This window comes from Dipodomys merriami, unplaced genomic scaffold, assembly GCF_024711535.1.
Source record: "Dipodomys merriami isolate MVZ:Mamm:240054 unplaced genomic scaffold, mDipMer1.0.p SCAF_14, whole genome shotgun sequence".
NCBI classification, from domain to species: domain Eukaryota; kingdom Metazoa; phylum Chordata; class Mammalia; order Rodentia; family Heteromyidae; genus Dipodomys; species Dipodomys merriami.
Genome location: NW_027202715.1, coordinates 39,537,330 through 39,559,415, shown reverse-complemented (window position 1 = coordinate 39,559,415; position 22,086 = coordinate 39,537,330). Strand labels below are relative to the sequence as shown.

General features: G+C 48.4%; 1 protein-coding gene across 2 annotated transcripts in view; it reads left to right on the top strand.

Moving 5' to 3' along the window:
- The window catches only part of LOC138826180 (RRP12-like protein), a 38,911-nt gene extending 17,819 nt beyond the window's left edge, over positions 1 to 21,092 (top strand). For both annotated transcript variants that reach the window (XM_070021328.1, XM_070021329.1), the window contains 24 exons: positions 144 to 255; positions 477 to 574; positions 1,910 to 2,024; positions 3,962 to 4,104; positions 4,231 to 4,352; positions 7,274 to 7,338; positions 7,431 to 7,593; positions 8,027 to 8,181; positions 8,409 to 8,476; positions 9,177 to 9,270; positions 10,417 to 10,575; positions 10,701 to 10,781; positions 10,977 to 11,082; positions 11,299 to 11,406; positions 12,150 to 12,307; positions 13,553 to 13,644; positions 13,799 to 13,966; positions 14,075 to 14,250; positions 14,427 to 14,552; positions 17,088 to 17,137; positions 17,698 to 17,761; positions 18,728 to 18,795; positions 19,108 to 19,190; positions 20,627 to 21,092. In XM_070021328.1, coding sequence (XP_069877429.1) covers positions 144 to 255; positions 477 to 574; positions 1,910 to 2,024; positions 3,962 to 4,104; positions 4,231 to 4,352; positions 7,274 to 7,338; positions 7,431 to 7,593; positions 8,027 to 8,181; positions 8,409 to 8,476; positions 9,177 to 9,270; positions 10,417 to 10,575; positions 10,701 to 10,781; positions 10,977 to 11,082; positions 11,299 to 11,406; positions 12,150 to 12,307; positions 13,553 to 13,644; positions 13,799 to 13,966; positions 14,075 to 14,250; positions 14,427 to 14,552; positions 17,088 to 17,137; positions 17,698 to 17,761; positions 18,728 to 18,795; positions 19,108 to 19,190; positions 20,627 to 20,729 — 2,677 coding nt within the window. In that variant the 3' untranslated portion in view covers positions 20,730 to 21,092. The remainder of the gene's footprint in view (positions 1 to 143; positions 256 to 476; positions 575 to 1,909; positions 2,025 to 3,961; positions 4,105 to 4,230; positions 4,353 to 7,273; positions 7,339 to 7,430; positions 7,594 to 8,026; positions 8,182 to 8,408; positions 8,477 to 9,176; positions 9,271 to 10,416; positions 10,576 to 10,700; positions 10,782 to 10,976; positions 11,083 to 11,298; positions 11,407 to 12,149; positions 12,308 to 13,552; positions 13,645 to 13,798; positions 13,967 to 14,074; positions 14,251 to 14,426; positions 14,553 to 17,087; positions 17,138 to 17,697; positions 17,762 to 18,727; positions 18,796 to 19,107; positions 19,191 to 20,626) is intronic.
- Positions 21,093 to 22,086: the final 994 nt, after the last annotated feature.

Below are 22,086 nucleotides of genomic sequence, written 5' to 3'. Positions count from 1 at the left end.
CTTAAACAGCCATCTGAGGAGCCCTGCAAATATATGGTTCTTTATATACTTACGCTTCTGGGCTAGGTAGGTTCCTGAGGCTCAAGATCAGCTCCTCTGCCCCACCTCTACCCCATGTATTTGAAAACTTTATTTCTTGACAGGTTGCAGCGGGACCTGGGGCTGGGCCACCTTGCTCGATTTTTTGGAACAGCGATGACTTGTCTCCTCTCCCCTCACTCTCCAGTGGTAATAGCTGCCACCCAGAGCCTCAAGGTACTGTATACCTTGCTAGCTTGAGCTTTAGCTAAGGGAGCAGAGAATATAGAGGTTCTGCCTGCTGTCGCCTCCCAATCAATACCCCCACACCCAGTTAGGTGGTAGTTCTTCTGATGCCATACACATTTCTCAGAAACTTCAGGAAGCAGCTTTCTGGGTGGAAAGAATGGGACTGGGAATTGCCTTAGCCCAGATAGCCTGTGGCCTTCTTTTTGCAGGAGATCTTAAAGGAATGTGTGGCTCCACACATGGCTGACATCGGTGCTGTAACCTTCTCAGCCTCAGGTCCCGCCCAGTACATCGCCAAGATGTTCAGGTGAGAATATGGTATCCAGGTTAGGAGAGCATGACGGCTGCCTTTTAGCAAGTTTTACATGATGCCAGCATTCCACTTATAATCACACTGGGCCATGCATCCAGCTGTAGGTGCTCTGTGGGATTTGAGGCTGAATACCAAACCTCTTCCATAGCAGTTCAGCCAATTGGAGGATACCATGATTCAGGCACACACGTAAAGCAGGGGAAGTGTGGTGGTGGGATGTAAGAATGTGGACCCTGGCTTATGTCTGTAATCCTAGCTACTCAGGAGGCTGAGATCTGAGGATTGTGATGCAAAGCCAGCCCAGGCAGGAAAGTCCCTGTGAGATTCTTACCTCTAATTAACCACCAGAAAAGCGGAAGTAGAGCTGTGGTTCAAAATGGTAGAGCACTAGCCTTGAGGGAAAGTGCTCAGGGACAGTGCCCGGGCACTGAGTTCAAGACCCACAACTGACAAAAAGATGAATGTGGACCCTGGATCCCTGACCCATAGCCCTTGTACCTGGAGCTAGGCTTGAATCCAGCTCTATCAATAGTACAACCTGGACAAGCAAGTGCCTCTATCTCACTACAGCTTAGGGTCCTCATTGGTTGGAGGGGGCTCATTGAGTTCTTTATGCTATTTTCATGGACAGTTGCACTGTATTTTTTCTCTCTCTCTCTCTCTCTCTCTCTCTCTCTTTTGGTTGTGCAGCTTGAACTCTGGGCCTGAGCGCTGTCCCTCAGCTCTTCAGCTCAAGGCAAGCGCTGTACCACTTGAGCTACAGTGCTACTTCTGGTTTTCTTGTGGTTTATTGGAGATGAGAGTTTCATGGGGCTGGGAAGGTGGCTCAGTGGTTGAGCGCTTGCCTTGCATGCACAAGGCCTGGGTTTGATTCCACAGTACCACATAACCAGAAAAAAAAAGCCGGAAGTGGTGCTATGGCTCAAGTGGTAGAGTGCTAGCCTTGAGCTGAAGAGCTGAGGGACAGTGCCCAGGCCCATGACCAGACCCAAAAAAAAAAAGAGTTTCACAGACTTTCCTGCGCAGGCTGGCTTTGAACCACTATCCTCAGATCTCAGCCTCCTGAGTAGCTAGGATTACAGGCGTCAGCCACCGGCACCCAGCTAGTTGCACTGTATTTCAAAATTATTCATCTTCTATCTTTCTTTGTCCCCTCTTCTAAGTACTCCTTCAGTTTGATTTACATTTTTATTTATCTATTAGTTGTACCTTTTGCCTTTCTCTGAGCCATTCCCTTCCTGACCAGCTGCGGGGGTCTGCTCATGGTGCCAGTCATTGTCATCTGCTGGAGTATGATCTTGTGGCCCTGACTGTATCTCATCTTGGCAGGGCAGTGGAGGAGGGCCTGACGTATAAATTCCACGCATCCTGGAGCTTTGTGCTGCAGTTACTGTGTGTCTTCTTTGAGGTGTGTGGGAGGCAAGCTCATCCTGTGATGAAGAAGGTAAGCTGGAAGTGGATGGGGCCTTTGGACTGTGGGCTTTTGGAGGGCCCCAGGTCTGCTGTCTCTAAACTCTGGACCCACACCAACAGTACATAGTAGGTGCCCAGTATCATGTTCCCAGGGCACTGACTGGGCAGTGTGGGAAGAAGAGGGAGATGGGTGGGAGGTTACCTCCTAAACACACACACACACACCCCTAGAGATCCTAAGTAGAACACACACACACAGACACACACACACAGACACACACACACACACACACAGACACACACACACACACACACACACACACACACACACACACACACACACACCCCTAGGGATCCTAAGTAGAACACACACACACACACACCCCACATACCCCCCTTCCCCCCTAGGGATCCTAAGTAGATAATACTGGGTAGGCCAGATTCCTTGTCAGCAGAAGAGTCAGCTCCTGGTTGTATGGGGCCTTCCTCACTGACTCCTTCCACTGCTGGCTTAGTAAAAAGAAGACACTTGGGCTGGGCGCAAGTGGCTCACGCCTGTAATTCTAGCTACTCAGGAGGCTGAGATCTGATGATCACAGTTCAAAGCCAGCCCAGGCAGGAAAGTCTGTGAGACTCTTATTTCCAGTAAACCACTAGAAAACCGGAAGTGGCGCTGTGGCTCAAGTGGTAGAGCACTTGCCTTGAGCTGAAGAGCGCAGGGACAGCACCCAAGCCCAGAGTTCAAGCCCCACGACTGGGGGGAGGGGGGTAACATCTGAGACTGAGAGTCCCTCCGTTGGAGGGCTGGCCCAAACCCTGATGGTTAGGCTGGCAAATGAGACTTCTACAAGAGGCTAGGCAGGCCATGAGAAGTGGAGTTGATGGGCTGATGGCTGATGGGGTTGTGATACAGCTCAGCTTCTGTGCCTGCTGATCTGTCTTAGTTACCTGTTAGTTATCTTTTGACAGTTTCTGACATTTTTCAAGGTAAATTGGAAATCTACATCTGTGTGTGAAATTTCCTAATTTTTTACATATTGTCAAAGGAATTTTATTTTTTTGTGCTGGTACTAGGGTGTAAATCAGGGCCTGGGCACTGTCCCTTTAGCTTTTTTGGTTAAGGCTTGGCACTCTACCTCTTGAATCACAGCTCTCTTCTGCCCTCTTGATTGATTGTTAATTGGAGATAAGAGTCTCATAGACTTTCCTACCTGGACTAACTTTGAACTGCAATCCTCAGATTTCAGCCTCCTCTGAGTAGCTAGGGATTACAGGCATGAGCCACCAGCACCTGGCTGGAAGGAAAAAAATTTAAAGCCCTAGGCTTTAGGAGGATAGGACACCTCATTGGGTCAGCTAAGCTGTTGTTGTAGGTTTCCACTATGGGGTGTTACCTGGACCTAGAATCTCCAATCTCCTTTTGGAGATTTGCCTGCTCTGGAATCTCTGCTTGTCAGATGGATCTGCAGTGAGGGCAAATAGAGAAAAATAACTTTTTTCTTTTTTTTTTTTTTTTTTGTCGGTCGTGGGGCTTGAACTCTGGGCCTGGGCGTTGTCCCTCAGCTCTTCAGCTCAAGGCGAGCGCTCTACCACTTGAGCTACAGCGCCACTTCCGGTTTTCTGGTGGTTTATTGGAGATAGGAGTCTCACAGTCTCTCCTGCCCGGGCTGGCTTTGAACCGCGATCCTCAGATCTCAGCCTCCTGAGTAGCTAGGATTACAGGCGTGAGCCACCAGCGCCCGGCTAATAACTTTTTTCTTGATTGATGTAGCTCTAGTCCCCACGCCAGCATTAAAATAAGCATTTTAATTTACATTTAAATCTACATTTTATGATATTTTTGTTCTTTGTGGTGTTGGGGATCAAACTCAAACTCAGCTTATACTAGGTAGGCACTCTACTGCTCAGCCACACCCCAGCCAGAAAGCATGTCCTACTGGGTAACTTCGTATCATCCCTTTGCTCTAGTGCCTCCAGTCCCTGTGCGACCTGCGCCTCTCCCCTCACTTCCCCCACACAGCAGCCCTGGACCAGGCAGTGGGGGCTGCAGTGACCAGCATGGGACCTGAGGTGGTGTTACAGGCTGTGCCTTTGGAGATTGATGGCTCTGAGTAAGTGTAACCTAGATTGTGGGAGCCTCAGGAGAGTCGGATGGCTTGTTCTCCCTGGAGAAGAGTCCACTGAATTCTCTGTTAAGGGCCTTTGACTTGTCACCTTTTCTTCATTTCTGCTCCCAGAGAGACTCTGGATTTCCCCCGGAGCTGGCTGCTGCCTGTCATCCGGGACCATGTACGGGAAACACGGCTTGCTTTCTTCACCACCTACTTCTTGCCGCTGGCTAACACCCTGAAGAGTAAAGGTACAAAGCCCTTACCTGGTATAGCTGAGGCCCTCTGCTATCTGGAGCCTCAGCTGAAATGATCAGCTGGTGGCTGAGTCCAGCTGACCACCATACCAGCACATTTGGCAGAATCTGTGCCAAGCAAATGGTCAGTGAGTACTTGAGTGCCCTCCTCTAGGAACCTCTGTTTCCTGGGTCTTGTTTTTTCCCTTTGGATCACGGGAACCGGTGTCCCTTCTTTCTGGTAGAAACTGTTGAGATAGAACTTGGGCCTAGGTACTGTCACTGAGCTTTTTTGCCCAAGGCTAATGTTCTATCACTTGAGCCACAGATCTACTTCTGGATTTTTGGTTGTTACTTGGAGATAACTCTCACAGACTTTCCTGACCAGTCTGGCTTTAAATCATGCTTCTCAGATCTTGGCTTCCTGGAGTAGCTAGGGTGTTACAGGCGTGAGCCACTGCCATCTAACTTGGTTGGAAATAGATTTACAAAAATTTTTTTTAGGCCAGACATTGGTGGATCACATCTATATCCTAACTACTTAGGAGGCTGAGATCTGAGGATTGCAGTTTGAAGCCAGCCCAGGCAGGAAAGCCTGTGAGACTCATCTCTAATTAATGACAGATAAAGCTGAAGTGGCATTGTAGCTCAAGTGGTAGAGTACTAGCCTTGAGCAAAAAGGAGCTCAGGGACAATACCCAGGCCCAGAGTAGCCCCACAAAGGGCCAAATTGTTTTTTTTCTCTTAGGTTTGTTTACAATTGCAGCTGGTTTTTACATCTGCAGCTTAAACTACAGAACTAGAGTTATACCATATTAGATATTATAAGTATTCTAGAGAGATTTTAAGTATATGGGAGGATATGTGTAGGTTACACGGAAATAGCACATCATTCTGTATAAGAAACTTCAAGCTGGGTGCCGGTGGCTCACGCCTGTAATCCTAGTTACTCAGGAGGCTGAGATCGGAGGATCGCGGTTCAAAGCCAGCCAACCCAGGCAGGAAGGTCCTTGAGACTTATCTGCAATAAAAAACTAGAAGACCGGAAGTGGCACTGTGGCTCAAGCAGTAGAGCATTTGCCTTGAGCTGAAGAGCTCAGGGACAGCACCCAAGCCCAGAGTTCAAGCTCTACGACCAACCCAAAAAAAAAAAAACAACTTCAACATTTCTTGCTCTTGGTTTCTATGGGGTTCCTAAAACCAGACCCTCAAAGATACTGAAAGGTGAAGATACTGAAAGGGGTGTGTGTGTGTGTGTGTGTGTGTGTGTGTGTGTGTGTGTGTGTGTGTGTGTGTGTGTGTGTGTGTGTGTGTGTGTGTGTGTGTGTGTGTGTGTGTGTGTGTGTGTGTGTGTGTGTGTGTGTGTGTGTGTGTGTGTGTGTGTGTGTGTACATGTTTATGTGGAGATAAGAGCCGGGCACCAGTGGTCACACCTGTAATCCTAGCTACTCAGGAGGCTGGCAAGAAAGTTTGTGAGACTCCTATCTCCAATAAACCACTCAGAAAATCGGAAGTGGCACTGTGGCTCAAGTAGTAGAGCACTAGCATTTAGCTGAAGAGCTCAGGGACAGCATCCAGGCCCAGAGTTCAAGCTCCATGACCAACAACAACAAAAAAAGTATTAGGGACTTCCCTTGCCTAGGCTAGCTTTGAATGGAGACTCTCAGACTTCAGCTTCCTGAGTAGCTAGGGATAACAGGCCACCAACACCTGGTGAGATTACATTCTTTCTTTCTTTTTCTTTTTTCTTTTTGTCCGTCATGGGGCTTGAATTCTGGGCCTGGGTGCTGTCCCTCAGCTCTTCAGCTCAAGGCTAGCACTCTACCACTTGAGCCACAGCGTGTACTTCCAGCTTTTTCTGTTTATGTGGTACTGAGGAATCGAACCCAGGGCCTCATGCATACTAGGCAAGCACTCTACTGAGCCACCTTCCCAGCTCAAGATTACATACTTTCTAGTGGTATTCTATTTAGGCACCTGTCTTGAAGAAGTTGTTTAGGACAAACATGTACATGGAAGCAAACTTGTTCCTAGCATTTTGGATTCCAATAGCAAGGAATCTGACACAATCTACACATCCTCTGCAGAGTTCCATTTAAATTAGGTCTAGCAGAACTAGAGGGATATGCTATGTGTATAAAGAAATAGGAATATGAATGAATGGATAAATGGAACAAGTGATTCAGTTAGAGTACATTTCTGTTTAAATATTTTTATTTTTTTTTTAATTTTTTGGTCGGTTATGGGGCTTGAACTCTGGGCTTGGGCACTGTCCCTGTGCTCTTCAGCTCAAGGCGAACACTCTACAGCTTGATCCACAGCGCCACTTCTGGTTTTCTAGTGGTTTTATTGGAGTCTCACGGACTTAACTGCCCGGGCTGGCTTTGAACCGTGATCCTCAGATCTCAGCCTCCTGAGTAGCTAGGATTACAGGCATGAGCCACCAGTGCCCGGCTTCTGGCTATATTTTAAAATATATTCATGTTCCTTTTTTTTGGGGGGGGTCCGGTCGTGGGCCTGAACTCTGAGCCTGGGTGCTGCCCCTCAGCTCTTCAGCTCAAGGCTAGCGCTTTACCACTTGAGCCACAGCGCCACTTCCAGCTTTTTTTTTTTTTTTTTGCTGATGGGTGCTGAAGAATTGAACCCAGGGCCTCAAGCATGCAAGGCAAGCGCTTTACCACTGAGCCACCTTCCCAGCCCCTGTATTCATGTTCTTAAAGAAGAGTAAGAAAGTCTTGAGAGACAGGTTATCCTGGAGAGGCATCTTCTTTCCATTTTGCATGTTTTTAGTGCTTAAAAGTAAGTACTATGATTTAATTTATGGGAGATGTCACCCATATTCCCTTCCTTATTGTTGGACTTTTGGTTTTGATATAATGAGGTCTAATGGTCAGGAGGTTCCCAGCATCATACCATGTATTTGTCGCACACTTCAGCAATGGACCTTGCCCAGGCAGGCAGCACAGTGGAGTCCAAGATCTATGACACATTACAGTGGCAGGTAAGAGTCAGCTGAAGAGGAGGACATGGAGAGGAGAGGCATGTAAGAGCATGAGTAACTAGTGTCATTCTTCTTTCTTACTCCTTCCCCAGATCTGGACCCTTCTGCCTGGGTTCTGCACAAGGCCTACTGATGTGGCTGCCTCCTTCAAAGGTCTGGCACGGACATTGGGCACAGCTATCAGCGAGCGCCCAGACCTGAGAGTCACTGTGTGCCAAGCCCTGCGCACCCTCATCACCAAGGGCTGTGAGAGAGGTATGTCTGAGCACCGTGGTAGGAGCTGATAAAATAATAATACAGATCCCTGTCCTTATCCACTGGCTTGCTGTTGCTCATTGTCACTCCAGCCTGCAGAAGTCACCTTCTGTAGCTCTTTGCTCACTGTGGCTGTGCTACAGGTGGGTCTCAAGAGACAGCTGGCAATAGTCTTCCCTGTCACTCTTTTTCCTAATGCGTTGACAGTCACTGGGGATCTGTGTAGTCAATATGAGGGCTGGAGCCCAGACTCACCCTGACCACTGTAGCTGATCACCTTATTCTGTGTACCCTGGCCTCAACTTCTAGAACATAAGAGCTCCAAATGTGTGGGTTCCCAATATTGCCATAGGATCCCCTAAAGGGAACCCCAGTGACCACTGAGACAGGGTCAACTCCATCCCTTTGATGCAGACTTCCATCCTCCTGCCAGATGCTGACCGTGCTGAAGTGAGCCGCTTTGCCAAGAACTTTCTGCCAATCCTCTTCAACCTATATGGGCAGCCTGTTGCAGAGGAGGACACTCCAGCCCCTCGTCGGGCTGTACTGGAAACCATCAAAACTTACCTTACCATCACAGAGTCTCAGGTGAGCTGCTGTGAGAGGGGTTTATTCTTAGGTGGGCTCTGATAGGTTGGGCACGTTGGAAAGGCTGAGAACCCATCTGCCATACTATAAGACCTCTGACATTTGGAGAACAGAGGGCCACACATAGGAGTTGTGGCTCAGGCTGGACTGGAGGCTCCTAAGCTGTATAGGCAGCTCTGGCAACTGTTACTCTGGTTATTCTTTTTTTCTCTTCTGGGGACTGCCAGTTGGTGAATGGTTTCCTGGAAAAAGCCAGTGAGAAGGTGCTTGACCCTGCCAGCTCTGATTTTACCAGGTAATGTTCTTAGGGCTTCCCTGTTTGAACTGGGTACTTGGAGCTGGGGAGGCATCCAGCAGACCCTCTGTAATTCTTTGAGATTGAGAATGTCCCAGCTCTACCAAGAGGCCAGTAGCTCCTTTTTTTTTTTTTTGGTCTGGTCTTGGGGCCTGAACTCTGGGCCTGGGTGCTGTCCCTCAGCTCTTCAGCTCAAGGCTAGCGCTCTACCACTTGAGCCACAGCTTTTTTCTTTTTGCTTATGTGGTGCTGAGGAATCGAACCCAGGGCCTCAGGTATGCAAGGCAAGCACTCTACCACTGAGCTACCTTCCCAGCCCCCAGTAGCTCCTTCTTATAGGTGTTTTAGCCTGATAGGTCTGAGCAAGGATGGAGGACACGCTGCCTGATTCAAATCCCAGCTCCACAAGTTACTACCCAATCTATGCCTCTGAGTCTTCATTTGTAAGATGGTATAATAGAGCCTACAACAAGTTTATGTGAGGATTGAAGGGGATATATTTGGAATTCACCAGGAGGAGTGCCCTGTACATTACAAGTCTTGATTAGGTGCTAGCTATGGTTGTTCACAAACTCCTTCCAGGCCACTACCCTCATCCTGACTTTCTCCCATGTTCCTGTAGCTGGTAAACATAAGAACATGATAGCCTTGCCCTTCTCCAGCTTCCCTCAGCCCCTCCCTGTTCTCCTGTTCTGAGCAGATTGTCTGTCCTGGATCTGGTTGTAGCCTTGGCTCCTCATGCTGATGAAGCTGCCATCAGCCAGCTATACTCCACCATCCGGCCCTATTTAGAGGTGAGTTCCACACAACTTCACTTGAGGGAAGATGGGGCTCCAAGAGAATTTAGAGGCCTGTCTTATCTTTATAATTTCCTCTTCACCCAGATTAAGCCCCATCTGCTTTGTCCTGTAGTGGCTTCCCCTTGTACCCATCTTCCCTGCCCTGTCAAATAGGTCCAAAGTGATAAAATGCACAACTGTGCTCTGACTTCACTTGCTGAAGTGTCTTGTAGAACAGAAGCCTTGCTTCTTTGCCTGCTCCTACTCTGGGCCTGTCTCAGTCTCTCTGACCTTATCCTCCCAGCCTGCTCTCTCTGTCCTCACCTTCACTACAGCCTCCTTAGGCTGCTATAAGGGTCTAGGATAGATTCCTCCCCTCCAACCTTGCCCTCCATCTAGTGATAGGAATGAAACCCAGGGTCTGGTGCAAAGTAGGCCTGTACTCTGCTACTGAGCTAAACTCAGCCCCAAGTTTCCAGATAAAACAAATGCTGTATTTGCCTCTGCTCATGTTGAGTCTTTCGACTGAAGTGCTGTCATGTGGCTCACAGGCATACAGAATTCAGTTTAGCCTGTGTTCCTGAAAGCTGTCCCCATTGCCACAGTTTAATAGCACTCTTTGCTGGGTGCCAGTGGCTCACACCTTTAATTCTAGCTACTCAGAAGGCTGAGATCTGAGGATCACAGTTTGAGGCAAATGCAGGCAGGAAAGTCAGAGACTTATCTCTAATTAACTACCAAAAATCTGGAAGTAGAGTTGTGGCTCAAGTGGTAGAGTACTACCTTAGCTAAAAAACTCAGGGACACTGCCCCAAGCCCTTAGTTTAAGCCTCAGAATTAGCACCAAAAACAAAACAAAACAAACTCTTCTTACCAGATTGCCAAAGTCCAGCATCCCAGGGGGCTCCTTCAAAATTGAATGGAATGTTCAAGCAGAGAGGAATGTTTCAATCAGGAAGCAGCAGGCACACATTTCTTGGTGTTCTCAGGTGCCACCAGCTTATGCTGGAGTGCACATTATTTAGAGGTAGCCATCACAGACTCATGAATACCATACCAGAGGGACAAGGCCAACTTCTTCTGAATGCCTATAGAATGTCAGTGTAAGGGGCTACAGCCCAATCCCCTTATTAGTTCTTATCTGCCATGTGCCTTTTGTAGAGCAAGGCCCATGGGGTACAGAAGAAGGCTTACCGAGTGCTGGAGGAGGTGTGTGCCAGCCCTCAGGGCCCTGGGGCTCAGTTTGTGCAGAACCACCTAGATGACCTGAAGAAGACCCTTCTGGACTCTTTGCGGAGCACGTCCTCACCTGCTAAAAGGGTAAGGATGCTAGGGCACAGCTCTGCTTACTGAGAATGGGTGACCCCAGGAAAGGAGTCCTTGGGGAGCTTGAGGAGGGTGATGGTGGCACTGAGGGGTCCTGGGTGTTTTCTCCTTGCCTGCAGCCCCGTTTGAAGTGCCTCATACATATTGTGAAGAAGCTGTCAGCTGAGCACGAGGAGTTCATTGCTGCCCTCGTCCCAGAGGTGAGGGGAGGGTAGGAGGGTGTTTTGGGCATTCCTGGAGTATGGTTTCCAAGGACCTATCATGATTTGGGGGGGCAGTGGGAGGAGGTAAGGGTGGGCTTGATTTGCTGCTGGGCATATGGGTGCCTCATGCTTTGGGCAGTCCAGCCCAGGGCAATGGGAGGTAGGTGTATTCTAATAATGCTGTCTGGCCAGGTGATTCTGTGCACCAAGGAGGTGTCGGTGGGTGCTCGGAAGAATGCTTTTGCCCTGCTGGTGGAGATGGGCCATGCTTTCCTGAGGTTTGGCCCCAACCAAGAAGGTGAGGTTGTGGGCTGCACACTATATACAGGCTATGAGGAAACACCCCTCCGAGCTTCTGGGCAAAGGGCAAGTTGGAGAAATCTGTTTTGCTCTGAACTGGCCCTGACCAAGGTTTTCTTCTCTGGCCTGCATGTCTGTTCATTTCCACCCCCCTCCCCGCCATCTCCCCACTCCCTGAGAGCCTTACGTGACTTGTCCTTGTCTCTTCCCCTAGAGGCTCTGCAGCGCTACCTCATCCTTATCTATCCTGGCCTTGTGGGTGCAGTGACCATGGTGAGCTGTAGCATCTTGGCCTTGACCCACCTCCTGTTTGAGTTTAAAGGTGAGTATTTGCCTGTCTGGGAAGTTCTTAAGGAACCAGAATGAGGATAAGGTACTGGGAGTTAGGAAGTAGAGCCAGAACCTATCTTTCTTGCCCCCAGCCTGCAGCCCTGCAGCCCTGCAGCCCTACCATCCTATCAGAGCGGGCAGAAAAAGGTAGAAAAATACCTGGATTGTAGTCCTAGTCTTGCCTTTCACCAACCACACAAAACCTTGAACCTCTTAAGCTGGGCGCTGATGGCTTATGCCTGTAATCCTAGCTACTCAGGAGCCTGAGATCTGTGGATCACTGTTCGAAGCCAGCCCTGGGTAGAAAAGTCCCTGTGAGATTCTTATCTCCAATTAACAACTCAAAACCCAGAAGTGGCACTGTGGCTCAAGTGGTAGAGCACTAGACTGGAGCACAGAGACTCAGGGGCAGCACCCAGGCCCTGAGTTCAAGCCCCACAACCTACAACAACAACAACAAACCCTTGAGCCTTATTACTAACTTCCTGGAACGTCTGTTTCCTATCTCTGAAGTTGAGGAGAGACTTGGAGTGGTTAAATGAACATAAGGTCGCTCCATGAGTGGCACTCCTTGGATGGCAATTAGAACTGTGTCAGGCACGTGGGAAAGCTCCAAATGTTTGCTTCTATCTATAACATTTGATCTGGCAGGGGCAGGTGGCAGTTGCTGCTTTTTGTGTGGTGACCTTGGTTCTGGATGGGTCCTGGTATCTCACAGTGGCCTGTATGTTGCAGGACTAATGGGGTCTAGCACAGTGGAGCAGCTACTAGAAAATGTGTGCCTGCTGCTGGCCTCCCGCACCCGAGACGTGGTCAAATCTGCACTGGGCTTCATCAAGGTGGCTGTGGTGGTCATGGACGTGGTGCACCTGGCCAAGCATGTGCAGCTGGTGGTAAGGGTCCCATTCCCTTCAATGATGACATTGGTCTTTGAGGTGTCAGCAACTTTTGAATTTTTCTTTAGTAACTCTTTGTGAGCAGCAGGACATTAAAGAGCCCTGGAAGGGAGTATGCTAACCTGGCAGACAAGGAAGGGATGGTTCCCAGGCTGCCGTATACTACCCTTTATTTTTTCTCCATGGAAGCTGGAAAACTACAGAGCAAAAGGACCAGTACATAGACTCACTCATTATTTAGATAAATAGAGGCTAGAAATTTTGAGATTTCCAAGGTCATAATGAGTCTCAGGACAACTCGGCTCTCCCTCCAGGACCCTCTTCTACTATTTTTTATTTCCTCACCTTGGATTTTCCACCTGCTTGTTTTGGAAAGGCTCCCCTGCATACTCTTAGTATGGATGCAGAGGGTCTGAAGAACCCTTCAGGATTAGATCACTGGCCCCTTCTATCCCAGGATCCTAACCCAGACTTGCAGCAAGCTGGACTGTATGCTTACCCTCTGTGCAGTGTATCAGTTGTCTCAGTTTCCAGGTAGGTTGAGTCATGAGGCCTCCAGATATCTCTTTTATGTCCTCTTTGGGTCTGGCCTTGGCTTTAAGGCAGGAAGGGTCAGGTAGGAATCAACTTGTCTTGCCTCTGCCCTCCAAAACCTGTAGCTTAACTGGGAACATTAAATAGAAAGAGTGGCTAGGGCAGGGATCTGCCATGAGATTATTAGACATTATCAAAGCCCTTTAAAGGATGGGTGGGGACCCTATTTCCCCAGCCTTATTGAAGTTTGTGTAGATAATATCTGCTGCCCACATATGTCACCCGAACCAGCCTGGATGAACAGTATAGCAGGACCGAAGGACATGTGGGATCAGGAGAAGGGTAGTGTTCTATAGGATTCAAAAGACCTAATGGAATCTTCAGCTCCTGTGGCCCATTCAGCAACCATGTTACTATCCTGTGCCTCAGTTTCTTATAAAGTGGGTTGACAGCATCTGTCAAGGATCCAGTGAGAGAACATAGGTAGAATGCCAAGCAAACACTATTCAAGGCTAAAGCTGTTATCTTGGAACTGTAGGCAGGATTGTGTTACGAAGAAGGGTATAGGTTCTGCAAGCATGATTGGACCAAGGAGTAGAGCAGGAGCAAGGCTGCTTGAATTCCCTGCCTCTGTTCTGGATAGCAAGGAAAGATAGACAGGACAGAGTACACACCACCCTCCTAACACTCTCGTGCTCCGCCTGCTAGATGGAAGCCATTGGGAAACTGTCAGATGATATGCGTCGGCACTTCCGTATGAAACTTCGGAACCTGTTCACCAAATTCATCCGCAAGTTTGGGTCTGTATGCTTAAATAGGGGGTCGGGTGGAACAGGTGCAGAACTGATGATTTTTGGTTCCTCCAGGGATTTCAGGAAAGGGTCCCTACCTGCCTGTGATGGGTGTTCTCTGGCCAGGACCTCTTGTCAGCCCATGCCTTCTTTATCCTCTCAGATTTGAGCTGGTGAAGGGGCTGCTACCTGAGGAGTATCACAAGGTCTTGGTCAACATCCGGAAAGCTGAGACCCGGGCCAAGAAGCACCGAGCTTTGAACCAGGCTGCCATGGAGGAGGAAGAAGAAGAGGAAGAGGAGGAACAGCTTGCCCAGGGCAAAGGCGACAGGTGATTCCTGAGGACTTAGTGTCTCCCAGCCTGGAGTTCACCCAGGCATTGCTTGTTGACTGGTATCTCTCCCAAGAGTGCTCTGACTCAAGGCTTTTCTGTATTTAGCATTGAGGAGATTTTGGCTGACTCTGAGGATGAGGAGGACAATGAGAAAGCGGAAAGAAGCTGGGACAAGGAGCAACGGAAGCTGGCACGACAGAGGAGCCGGGCCTGGTTGAAGGAGGGGGGTGGGGACGAGCCTCTCAACTTTCTGGATCCCAAGGTGGCCCAGCGCGTCCTCGGTGAGCAAGAAGTGGCTGGGGCATGAGCTCAGAACACAGATTTGTCTTGGTGTTAGGCACGTGCTAGGCAGGGGTAGCTTCTGTGGGAGGCCAGTAGCAGTAGCTGAGAGGTTGGTCCCCAGTTAGGAGTAGAGATGGGTCTCTCACACACACCTTATGCCAAACTGCCTCACCAGCCACACAGCCTGGGCCAGACCGGGGCAAGAAGAAGGATCATGGCTTCAAGGTGAGCGCTGATGGCCGGCTGATCATACGAGAGGAGGAAGAAGGTGACAAGGTGGAGGAAGAGGAAGGCACTAAAGGTAGGGCTATGCCCATTTTGGAAGGCAGCTGATTAATCACTTATGAGTTCCATTTACAGTGGCCATTTGTAAATGGCAAATTGAGACTGAAGAGCTTAACTCTAAGGCAACTAAGAAACTTTCTAAGTTTCTCCAACTTTATAAACCACATTTTAAAAATATTTTTATTTTACGCACTTTATCCATGTCTACTACTTTGTCTTAATTTAGAGTATACTTATAATTCAGGCAAAATCCTTTAGTGTTTCATCTCTTGTGTTTTCTCCTTTTTCTATCCTTTTCATTTTTTTCGCCAAACCAACTGAGCCCCAGAAGCTTACATATAGGTAGGGAGAGCCAGACTTGAGGCTCTTCCAGCTTGCCAGTGTCCTTATCATCTGAGTCTCTCAGGCAGGGCATCTGGAAGTACTGACGCTTGAACTCAGAACCCTGTGCTTACGTTTAGCTTTTTTTTTTTTTTTTTTTGGGGTCCGGTCGTGGGGCCTGAACTCTGGGCCTGGGCGCTGTCCCTCAGCTCTACCACTTGAGCCACAGTGCCACTTCCGGCTTTTTTCTTTTTGCTTATGTGGTGCTGAGGAATCGAACCAGGGCCTCAAGCATGCAAGGCAAGCGCTCTACCACTGAGCCACCTTCCCAGCCCTACGTTTGGCTTTTTAACTCAAGACTGGTTCTCTACCATTTGAGCCACAGCTTCACTTTTGGCTTTTTGTTGATTAATTGGAGGTAAGAGTCTCTTGGATTTGTCTGCCTAGGTGGGTTTTGAACCACAATCCTCAAATTTCAGCTCCTGAGTGGCTATGATTGTAGCTATGAGACATTAACACTTGGCTCAAACTTGTCTGTTCTTTAGGATCCAGCTGAAGTCCTTTGTGGCCTTCCCAGGGTTCTCAGCCACTGGCCTCATTCCTATTGACTCCATTCTAGTACTGCCCATATTCAGCCCTAATTCACATTCTCTTTTCTGAGTGTGTGTGTGTGTGTGTGTGTTTTGTAGTGCTAGGGGTGTGTGTGTGTGTGTGTGTGTGTGTGTGTGTTTTGTAGTGCTAGGGGTGTGTGTGTGTGTGTGTGTGTGTGTGTGTGTGTGTGTGTGTGTGTGTGTGTGTGTGTGTGTGTGTGTTTTGTAGTGCTAGGGGTGGAACCCAGATCTCATACCTGCTAGAAAAGCACTCATCACTGAGCTCCATCCCAACCCTCATATGCTGTCTTTAGTGAGATTTTGTTAGTTTTGGTCGCTGGTGGGGCTTGAACTCTTGGCCTGGGTGCTGTCTCTCAGCTCTTCTGCTCAAGGCTAGTGCTTTACCACTTGAGCAACAGCTCCACTTCCGGTTTTCTGGTGGTTAATTGGAAATAAGAGTCTCATGGACTTTCCTGCCTGGGCTGGCTTTGAACCATGATCCTCAGATCTCAGCCTCCTGAGTAGCCAGGATTACAGGTTTGAGCCACCAGTGCCTTTAGTGTGTTTTATCGTTGCTTTGATTTTGCCTGAATCTCTCCCTCCATCTGATCTTCCCCCACCTCACACTCCAGCTGTACTGAAGTTTGAACTCTCAGGTCTTGCACTTGGTCAGCAGTTATTCTACTGTTTCTTAGCCACATTTCCAAGCCAGTCTTTATACTAGTTATCTTTCAAATTTAATCTTGTGGACTTTTCTGCCCTAGCTGGCTTTGAACTGAGATCCTTTTGGTCTTAGCCTCCTTGGATTATTGGCATGAGCCACCAGCACCTAGCTGGGTCTTATGTTTGTGCCCAAGGCCAGTCTCAGATTATAGTCCTCCTTCATGTGGCTTCCATCATGATGGGGATTACAGGAATGTATTACCATAACCCAACTTTCTGAGTAAGATAGGGTCTTGTAACTTTTTGTTCCAACTGGCCTTTTCAAAAGCCATATTTCAGGGTCTGGGAATATGGCTTAGTGGTAGAATGCTTGGCTAGCATGCCAAAAGCCCTGGGTTCAATTCCACAGTACCACAGAAAAAGCCAGAAGTGGCTCTGTGGCTCAAGTGGTAGAGTGCTAGCCTTGAGCAAAAAGAAGCTTAGGGACAGTACCCAGGCTCAGAGATCAAGCCCCAGGACTGGCAAAATATAAAAAATAAAAAGTCGTATTCAGGACTAATGATGTAGTTCAGTTGTAGAGTGCTTATGTGGCATGTGTGAGGCTTCTGGGTTTGATTCCCAATATGGGGTGGAGTATACCCAGCACTTGGGAGGCTGAAGCTAGACGATTTTGAGGTTGAGGCAATCTGAGCTATATAGCAAGATCCTTTCTCAACCATACCACCCCCCCAGAAATGGCCACAGTCTCAGAAATAGTCCCACTTGTGAGGGGCCCATTGTCCCCATGGCTTGGGTTAAAAGGCAGTAGTTGTATTCTATGGTCTCATCTCCCATGAGGGATGACACAAATCTGAGGAAGGTAGTTTTCTGGCTTACAGTTTGTGCCCCTTCCTCCTGATTAAGCAGGAAGAGGCAGGAGGAAAGGGTGGGGTTGGGACTCCTCAAGTGCTCATAAGCCTACCTTCTTTCTGACTCAGGAGAGGAAGATGAGATGGCCAGTCTGATGGAAGAGGTGGTCATCAAAAAAGTGAGTAATTCTGACTTCAGTCTGAGACTCTCAGCTTCTCGGACCCCACGCCGCCTCCCACATGATGTAGCACCTGCCCTGCTCTCTGAATGCCCAGTGGGTCCTCAAGGAAGTGGGTAGTGGATAGTTAGGGAGAGTGTGGGTGCATGCACAGAGCTTATAGCACAGCTGGAAACCTGGAGGCGTGGGTGCCTCTGAAGCACCTGTGTGTCCTTTAGTGTTTAGCAGGTTGTCCTCATGAACTACCTCCAGGTAGGAAGGCTGGGACTAGTTTGATATTGGGATGCCGAGGTTACATTTGTAGCAAATTGGGACTCAGTGTGGGGAGTTGAACTCTGTGCTTAGGATGTGGGCTAGAACTACTTCACTGCCTAACTGTGGTGTGGGATGGTTATCCACCCCTCTGGGTCTGCATTTCCTCCTTTGAAAGTGGGGGGGATTAAGGGCTCAGCACAAGACCTTTCATAATTAATGCATATTAATGCTTGTCCAACATCATTAGTGAGCAATGGTCATGACCCCTTGCTTATGACTTCCCTGTTTATTACTGCTTTCTATAGAAGAAGCTTAAGTGGCAGAATGAAGCTGAGGATGAGGAGTTGGAAATGCCCCCCCAGTATCAAGGTGAGGCTTCTCTTGAGAAATGAGATTTCCTGTCATCTGCAACAGTCCATGGAGTTACCAGGAGGGGCAGCATAGCTCTGAGCTTACATAACCTGGCTGCCCAGTTGACGTCAACACAGACTTGAGTTGGGGATATGGGGCTGAGAGATTCTGAATATTAGGTCTAGGCATGGGATCCCCCTTCCCCAGCCTTTAATGGTGTCCCTGAGCCTGGCTCCTCCCATCTACCCACTCTTTCATAAGGCAGTCTACCCCTTTTCCTGGGAGCTGTTCATTCCCTTGATCCTCAAGAGCTATAGCCTGGGACTAGGAGTCTTGTTTAGTGGTAGAGTGCTTGTATAGCATGCTTGAAGCCCTTGGTTCAATTCCTCAGTACCACATACACAAAAAAGGCCAGAAGTGGCGCTGTGGCTCAAGTGGTAGAGTGCTAGCTTTGAGCAAAGCTCAGGGACAGTGCCAGGCCCTCAGTTCAAGCCCCAGGACTGCAAGAAAAAAAAAAAAAAGAACTATAGCCTAAGTCACGGTAGGTTTGGAGAGGACATCTGGCCTGTGTACATGGTTAACAGGAGGATTAGTGTGGGGCCTGGTCATAGGGTCCCTTCTAGTCTCCTCTCTGGGCTCTCAGGTTGTTGCCCTTTCTAAGAGTATCTGGGTTCTCTATTTTTAATTAATTTTTTATTTTTTTTGTCAGTCATGGGGTCTGAACTCTGGGCCCGGGCACTGTTCTTCAGCTCTTCAGCTCAAGTCTAGCGCTCTACCACTTCAGCCATAGCTCCACTTACAGCTTTTTCTGATTATATGGTGCTGAGGAATTGAACCCAAGGCCTCATGAATGCGAGGCAAGCACTCTACTGCTGAGCCACCTTCCCAGCCCCCAGCAGCCTTTTGAGTAAAGATGCCCTTTGCCTTGCAGTGTGAGGCTGCCCTGGCTTTGCCTGCCTCTCAATTTCTGTGTTCTCCCAACAGCTGGAGGCACTGGCATCCACCGCCCCATGGCCAAGAAGACCACACCTGGGGCCGAATACAAGGCCAAGGTAAGAGCTGTGGGTATGGCACATTGTATGACTGTTGTATGACTCCTGGGGAAGGCAGAGAGGCGCTGTGCCCATCACTGTGGAGAGCCATCTCTATGCATCCAGATAGGCCTAGGAAGAAAGCGTACCCAGGTCTTGTTGGCATCTGAAGTTGAGGGCCTTGATGAATGGCCTTCCAAGGGTCACAGATGCTCTTTGGGACCATCTGAGGCAGAGAATGAAGGGGAGGGAGGACAATAGGGCCTGTCAAGTCAGGGGTGGAGAAACTTTCTGGTTGGGAACACCAACAAAGTCTTTTCTCTGGGTGAGCAGAAAGCAAAGGGTGATGTGAAGAAGAAGGGTCGGCTTGATCCCTATGCCTACATCCCACTCAACAGAACCAAGCTCAACCGCAGGTATGGTGGTGTGTGGGGGTGGGTAGGGAGATCTGGGTTCCTCTTCTCAGACTTAGCTCTCAACTTGATTACGCAGGCCTCTTTCAGTTGTTAACTTTCATTTTGTGTTTTATTATTTTGTTTCTTTTTGAAACAGGGTCTTAAAATCTAGTCCAGGCTGGCCTTAAATTTGAAATTCTTCTGTCTCAGTCTCCCAGCCAGCCCCCCCCCCCTCTCCCTCCCCTCCCCCACCCCTGGGGCTTGAACTCACGGCATGGGCACTGTCCCTGAGCTCTTTGGTTCAAAGCTAGCACTCTACCACTTTAAGCTACAGTACCACTTCCAGTTTGCTGGTAGGTTAAATGAAGATAAATGGACTTTCTTGTTTAGGCTGGTTTTAAACTGTGATCCTCAGATTTCATCCTCCTGAGTAGCTAGGATTATAGGCATGAGCCACCAGCACTTGGTGCTTTATTTTTTATTTTTTTATTGTTTTAAAGGTGACGTACAGAGGGGTTATAGTTACGTAAGTCAAAAGTATTTTTCTTTCTGGAGTGTCATCCCCCAGTCATGCCAGCTTTTATTAATTAATTTTTTTTGGTCAGTGGGGCTTGAACTGTGGGCCTGGGAGCTGTCCCTCAGCTCTTCAGCTCAAGGGCAGTGTTCTACTACTTGAGCCATAGCACCACTTCTGGTTTTCTGGTAGTTTATTGGAGATAAGAGTCTCACAGTCTTTCCTGCCCAGGCTGGCTTTGAACCATGATCCTCAGGTCTTAGCTTCCTGAGTAGCTAGGATTACAGGCATGAGCCACCAGCACCCGGCTTATTTTGATTTTTCAACATGCCACCTACATGTGGTTAGTACCTACAAGTATTTTTTTCAATCATGAGCTATGTCTGCAGAAGTTCATTGGTGTGTGTGTGTGCATAGTCTACACGTTCCTCACGTTTTAATAGTTTGTGTAATTTGCTTTTCTGTTCCCCTCCCTTCAGTGGTCATTAAGTATGGTTCTTTGTAGAAGTAAGGGCTATATGAAATGCTGTGTGTGTAGGAATACTTTGAAAATGAATGTTCCTAGGGAAATGGGGTTCTAAATGTCAACCAACAGAAGCCTTTAAATGGAAAGGTAGTTGGACAGAGTGCAACTCTGACCTTCATATGTACATTAGAGGAAGAGCCAAAGGGAAAGCTGTTTCCAGAGGAGCTGTGCCCAAGTGGAACGGCCAGGGCGGGATACACACCATGTGGAGGCTGAGGCCACATGTATTCTGCCCACAGTCATTCATGTTCCGCCCACCCTAGTGGCCTTCTTCCTATCCCTGCTGGTGGTGGCCATTGTTTGATTTTTTTATTTTGCTTTTTTGAGATAGGGAGTTACCATGTAGCCTAGACTTGTAAAGAGAGAAGGGTGCCTGATGTCAGTGAGATGTGACCCTTCTGTTGCTTGTCTTTACAGGAAGAAAGTGAAGCTGCAGGGACAGTTCAAAGGTCTAGTGAAAGCTGCCCAGAGAGGGTCCCAGGTGGGACACAAACTTCGCAAGAAGGACCGTCGGCCCTGAAGCTCTAGATAGCTCTATAGTCCAGGCCAAGGCCCACCCTTTTATAGCCCCTAAGCTGCTTGATAGCAGCTCCAGGTATACAAGACTGGCAGGATCTGGACTCTGAATGACTAGGGTGTGGCTTTCAGAGACACCTTGGAGTTTGGAAGGTCTAAAGGGAAACTACCCTTTAGAGACACCCTGGCACCTGGAGCTGGGACTGTACCTGCCTCTGATTTGGCCCTTACATGTTTGTTTTCTGTTCAGAGTGGCCATGAGTGGGTGGGGGTGTGATGATCTGCTTTTCCTCTCAACTACTCATAGTGCTGGGGCCTGAATGTGTGTCTGCTATGACCAGATGTAGAATAAATGTGCATCACCATGTATTTGCCTTGCAGACACATTTTGTACCCGTCCCTTCAGTCACCATAGCAAACTTGACCTCATCCTCTCCAACCCTCATCATTCAGTCCAGAATGTAGTGATGTCTTGTCCAGGGGTCACCTTGGGGTTGCCAGGAGGGCTGCTTCACTTTGCAGTTCCACTCAGAAAGTGACAGGAGGGGCTCAAGAAGGGCAGTGAATGTCCCATGACTACTTCTGGAGCTGTGTTTGGACACCAGACACCTGGCACATAAAGAAGAGGCAGTGATGGTTGTTAGAGCTATAGCATGGGCTCTCTCTGGGCCCAAGAGTTCCCTGTTGTCTTTGTCCATTGATTCATCAGTGTTTGTAGAGCTCCACCATGTGCCCAACACAGCGCAATTTGCCTTTCTCCCCCATTGCACATTCTTTCTCTGCAACCAGTTGTGCAGTGTGGTCCTCAGGTCCAGCTTTGTTGGTTTGGTACAGATGTCCTATCTCTTGAGGTTACTTTTCCCATCAACCCAGAGCCCCCTTCTTGGGTGTGATTTCCCAGCATCAAACCAGAAGCAAAGGACCCCAGGGCTATCCCTAAACCACAATATGAGGAATATGCTGCTTTGCCCTGGCTCTTGGTTGGTAAGTTTCTCTTGTGTATATTCACCCCTTGTGAGATGAGACTACCATGTTCTGTGGTAGTTTCCATTTTAGTTTAATGCCTTTGGCTCTAATAATGTTCCCTGAGGCCCTGCCTATGCACCTCCTATCCCAGATCACTTTGATACTATTCCAGTCTTTGACACTATTCCAGTCATTCCCCAAGGGGACCCAATGCTTAACTAGATCTAGTGTCCCCAAGAATTAAGACATTTTTTTCCAGTGACATGAATTGAGCAATCCGAGAGGGACCACATTTTGCCAATAGGTGGCACTGTTTACATGCTTTGTTTATAGAAACCTGCAACAGGAGAGCAAGAAAAAGGTAGTGGCCAAAAGATTTATTAAGAATCTGATGC